The following is a 5598-nucleotide window of genomic DNA, read 5'->3' on the forward strand; positions in this document are numbered from 1 at the left end:
AAGTTTTTGTTCAAAAGGGGTGCAATCTTGTGTCCTTAATAACGCAAGGTGTTACTGATCAAGGTGGTGTTACCTATGCCCAATCTCTTGCTTTATGATGTAGTATTCGTAGCCAACATCTGTATTCCCACTTTGGCACAAGTGACTGAGATGTTTTGAAGGTGGGATGGCAACCACACATGCCAAAAGGAATAAGGCCTTACCCCATGATGGAGGTAAAGAATTGGAAGAAAAAGGAAGATTCAGTAAGAGGCATTCAGAAGTAGAACATCACGTGCTGAGAAAATATGGATTACTTTATTCGCCTTCTCGACTTCCCCCGTTGGCCTGAAGTGGACAAGATCCACAACAGACTATACACCTCACGTGGGATGACGTGTGGCTCAGGAAAGGAGTTTGTATTTATAAACCGCTGTGCCTCAAACCTGTTCAAATCTGCTTTAATTGAAGAAATGGCAGCCAGTTTGTGCACAGCAAGATCCCACAGCTATGGAATTAAAACCCGCTTGGGCTGAGGGATAAATATTGGCCTGAAGCCCGGGGAAGAATGCTGCCCGCCCTTCAGAGGGGGCGACTTGGGAGGGCAGACAGACCCTCACTCACTGTACAGTGAAAAGCAGAAAACGTTGGCGGTCGCAGTGCCCCTGGATGTGAAGTCCCGGCAGGGCGGCTGGCCTCAGTCCTGCACTGGGAGTGTCAGCCCCACTGAAACCCACAAGCTCCTGAGCTGAGATTCCACTGGCCAGGTGGAGGTGGCTGTGTGCAGTGTCCCCCTGGCAGCTGGGCCTGTGACCCGGGGGTAGGGTGGGGGGGGGGTGTGCGCTAGGTATTTATTTTAAGGGGCTTTCACTTTGGGATGGTTGCAGGATGGGGGGGGGGGGGGGCGTGGCCTTCTCTCTGCGTAACCCCTGGCAACGTTCCGCCCAACGTTGCCGGTCCGCCAATCAGGTTTCAGAGGGTGGGGTGGGGGGGGGGGGGGGGCGGTGCCGTGATCACGTGCACTGTGCGGTGTCGTCACTTGGGAAGCGCAACAAGGCTGCGCCGGTGGGTCACGTGATGTTTTGTGGCGTGTTCAGGCTGCGCCGCTAACGGGCGGAGCCGGGATGCGGAAGCCGAGGGCGGGCCTGAGGTACCGGAAAAGCCCCGGCTTCACCCCCGCAGTGGGGTGGGGTGGGGTGGGGTGGGGTGGGGTGGTGGGGTGGTGGGGTGGCCCGGGCGCGGGTTTAGGCAGAGAGGGAGCAGCTGCGGGGCGGGGGGGGGTGGTGCCCCCGTCAGTGACAGAGGGGGCCTGCATCATTAAACTGAGTCCAGGGCGGGGTGGAGTCCCAAGGGGGGTGGGTGGGTGGGGGGGGTGTGTCCGGCGGGCGGGATCCCCGGGAAGTGGGAGGGTCATGAACGGGGGGGAGGTGTCCAATGAAGGAGGGGTCGGGGGTCGGGGGTCGGGGGGGGGGGGGGGTGGGGGGTCCAATGAATGGGGGGGTCGGGGGGGTGGGGGGTCCAATGAATGGGGGGGTCGGGGGGGTGGGGGGGTCCAATGAATGGGGGGGTCGGGGGGGTGGGGGGTCCAATGAATGGGGGGGTCGGGGGGGTGGGGGGTCGGGGGGGTGGGGGGTCCAATGAATGGGGGGGTGGGGGGTCCAATGAAGGAGGGGTCGGGGGGGGTGGGGGGTCCAATGAAGGAGGGGTCGGGGGGGTGGGGGTCCAATGAAGGAGGGGTCGGGGGGGGTGGGGGGTCCAATGAAGGAGGGGTCGGGGGGGGTGGGGGTCCAATGAAGGAGGGGTCGGGGGGGGTGGGGGGTCCAATGAAGGAGGGGTCGCGGGGGGGTGGTGCAATGAAGGAGGGGTCGCGGGGGGGGGGGTCCAATGAAGGAGGGGTCACGGGGGGGGGGTCCAATGAAGGAGGGGTCGGGGGGGGTGGGGGGTCCAATGAAGGAGGGGTCGGGGGGGGTGGGTGTCCAATGAAGGAGGGGTCGGGGGGGGGTGGTGTCCAGTGAAGGAGGGGTCGGGGGGGGTGGTGTCCAGTGAAGGAGGGGTCGGGGGGGGGTTGGTGTCCAGTGAAGGAGGGGTCGGGGGGGGCGTGGGTGTCCAGTGAAGGAGGGGTCGGGGGGGGTTGGTGTCCAGTGAAGGAGGGGTCGGGGGGGTGGTGTGGGTGTCCAGTGAAGGAGGGGTCGGTGGGGGGGGGTGGAGGGTGTCCAGTGAAGGAGGGGTCCCGGTGGGGAGGGGGGTGTCCAGTGAAGGCGGGGTCCCCAGGAAGGGGGAGGTTGTCAGTGAAGGAGGGGTTGGGAAGGTGAGGGTTCAGCGAAGGGGTTCTCCCCGAGCGAGTCCCCGGGGAAATGGGAGGGAGTGGGTGCTTTGGGCCACGGGGTGTTTAGAAATTGATAAGTCCCCCATCTCTGTAGATCTGTGGATTTGAAGCATTTCCCATCAAATTATTTAGTACACTGAATGCAAGATTGAGTGAGTTCAGGCTCTTAGAATAAAATCTTAACTTACACAGGTCGATTGATTCTCACTGTGCAGGACAGGCTCATGAAATACAATGTGCCATTAAGTGACTTGTGAACAGATTTTCTAAAGACGTTGAACAAAACATTAAATAGGAAGAATGGGTCATTTGGCCCATTGACTAATGACTCTTTGAGGAAATAAATTCCTCTCTCTGCGTTTTAAATGGGAGACCCCTTACTTTGAAACTGTGCTGCCTAGTTCTAGCTACCTGCATAAGGGTGGGGGGGGGTCCTCTAAGCAATCTGAGTTACCATATCCTATGACTGGTTTCCAGGACTCATGTTGATGTTTGTTTTACAGCTTCCATTTCACTGAGATTGGAGCAGTGAAGGAACGATGACGAGTGAGCTGTGTGACAGCCGGAGCTCTCAGCCTCCTCGCACTGAGGGCGAGTCAGACGTGGGCCATGAGGATGAGTTGGAGCTCCAGGCCCAGCAGTATATGGACTGGGTGCGGAACCCTGAAATGTCTGGCCCCAGACCCCAAAGCTGCCCCCCAGAGCCAAGCAGCGAGTCCCAGCCCCGAAGCACCAAATCCAGTGCCTCGGACCTGAATGTCAAATTGCGATCTAGCCAGGTGCTGTCTGGAGACAACAGTCAGTCTGGCCTGCTGTCTCTCCCCTGGGAGCTGGTGCTGGAGATCTGTTCGTACCTGGACGCCAGGTTTGTGCTTGGAGTCCTTCCATTGGTGTGCCGAGCCTTTCAGTGTGTCCTTACTGACGAGGTGACTTGGAGAATCCGGGCACAGAAGATCCTTGGGCTGAGTTACCCCGTGTTGGAAGGTTTGTAAACTGCACAACATAAGAAGCAGGAGTGGGCAATTCAGCCCCTCGAGCCTGCCCCGCCATTTATTACGATCGTGGCAGGTCTCATTTCGGCCTCAACTCTAATTTCCCACCCTTCCCCATAACTTTTCAACCCGTTTCTAATTAAAAATCTGTCTATCCCCTCCTTAAATTTATTCAGCGTCCCGGCAACCACTGCACTCTGAGGTAGTGAATTCCATGGATTCACGACCCTTTGAGAAAAGTAATTTCTCCTCATCTCTGATTTCAATCCACCACCCCTTAGCCCAAAACTATGGTGTCTCGTTCTAGAATGCCCCACAAGGGGAAACATCCGCTCCAGGTCTACTTTGTCTATGCCCATTAGCATCTTATTAGATTAGATCTCCTCTCATCCTTCTAAACTCTAGCGAGTATCGGCCTAAACTGCTCAATCTTTCCTTATAAGACAAGCCCCAGATTCTTCCTCAATTTAGTGTGCCAGTCCCCTGAGGACCTCCAATGCAACAGTTCCTCAAATAAGGGGATAAACTGTGCACAGTATTCCAGGTGAGGTCTCACCTGTTACCTGAACCCTGCGATAATTTCAGGACATGTTGCCTTCACAATGAACCCTGCCATTATTCATGTGACCTTCCTGCACCCTGAACCTGAGATTATTCACGATTCATGGAGGCCTCACCCTGAACCTCTGAGATTATTCCAGTTTATTTTTCATTCACCTAACCTGGATTATTCACACTGTATGTTACCTCTGCCTGAACCCTTATTATTCACCTATGTTGGTATCACTGAACCTTAGCTATTACATTACCTTGTTTCCCACCTATTTTGGAGTCATTGCACAGTTGCTATATACCTTCTATCCCTGAAAAGCTAATATAGATTGTAAACAGTGTGATCCAAGGACCGAACCCTGCCCACTAGTTACAGCTTATCTCAAAAAGAACCATTCCCGCACCCTGCTTTCTGTTGATTATTAACATTATGAAGTGTGGCCTGTTACCCTGAACTCCTGAGATTATTCACATTTGACTGTTGCCTGTCACCTTCTGAACCCAGAGATTATTCACAGATGTGATGTTGCCTGTCACCCTGAACCCTGAGATTATTCAGTGTGATTTGTCTTGCCTTCACCCTGAACCCTGATTATTCACATTGTGACTGTTGCCTGTCCCCTGAACCTGAGTTATTCACAGTGTGGCATGCCCCTGTCGCCCTGAACCATGAGATTGTTCACATTGTGATGTGTGGCCTGTCACCCTGAACCCTGAGATTATTCACATTGTGACGTGTTGCCTGTCACCCTGAACCCGGAGATTATTCACAATGTGATGTGTTGCCTGTCACCCTAAACCCAGAGATTATTCACATTGTGACGTGTGGCCTGTCACCCTGAACCCTGAGATTATTCACAGTGTGACGTGTTGCCTGTCACCCTGAACCCTGAGATTATTCACAGTGTGATGTGTGGCCTTTCACCCTGAACCCTGAGATTATTCACAGTGTGACATATGGCGTGTCACCCTGAACCCTGAGATTATTCACAGTGTGATGTGTTGCCTGTCACCCTGAACCTGAGATTATTCACAGTGTGATGTGTTGCCTGTCACCCTGAACCCTGAGATTATTCACAGTGTGACTGCTACCTGTCACCCTGAACCATGAGATTATTCACATTGTGATGTGTGGCCTGTCATCCTGAACCCTGAGATTATTCACAGTGTGACGTGTGGCCGGTCACCCTGAACCCTGAGATTATTCACATTGTGACGTTGTGCCTGTCACCCTGAACCCTGAGATTATTCACGAGTGTGATGTGTTGCCTGTCACCCTGAACCCTGAGATTATTCACAGTGTGATGTGTGGCCTGTCACCCTGAACCCTGAGATTATTCACAGTGTGACTATGCTGGCCTGTCACCCTGAACCCTGAGATTATTCACAGTGTGATGAGTGGCCTGTCACCCTGAAACCTGAGATTATTCACAGTGTGATGTGTGGCCTGTCACCCTGAACCTTGAGATTATTCACAGTGTGACATGTTACGTGTCACCTGGACCCTGAGATTATTCACAGTGTGATGTGTGGCCTGTCTGCCTGAACCCTGAGATTATTCACAGTGACATGTTGCCTATAACACTGAACCCTGAGATTATTCAGTCTGACGTGTTGCCTCTCACCCTGAACCCTGAGATTATTCACAGTGTGATCTGTTGCTGTCACCCTGAACCTTGAGATTATTCACAGTGTGATGTGTTGCCTGTCACCCTGAACCCTGAGATTATTCACATTGTGACGTGTGGC

The 5598-nt window shown here is 54.1% G+C and overlaps 1 protein-coding gene across 1 annotated transcript; it reads left to right on the forward strand.

The window, feature by feature from the left end:
- Positions 1 to 1010: 1010 nt before the first annotated feature.
- On the forward strand, positions 1011 to 3297 carry LOC121271156 (F-box/WD repeat-containing protein 9-like). The gene is made up of 2 exons (XM_041176915.1): positions 1011 to 1129; positions 2809 to 3297. The coding sequence occupies exon 2, from the start codon at positions 2845 to 2847 to the stop codon at positions 3295 to 3297; it is 453 nt and encodes a 150-aa protein (XP_041032849.1). The 5' UTR covers positions 1011 to 1129; positions 2809 to 2844.
- Positions 3298 to 5598: the final 2301 nt, after the last annotated feature.

This window comes from Carcharodon carcharias, chromosome 30 (assembly GCF_017639515.1).
Source record: "Carcharodon carcharias isolate sCarCar2 chromosome 30, sCarCar2.pri, whole genome shotgun sequence".
Taxonomy (NCBI): domain Eukaryota; kingdom Metazoa; phylum Chordata; class Chondrichthyes; order Lamniformes; family Lamnidae; genus Carcharodon; species Carcharodon carcharias.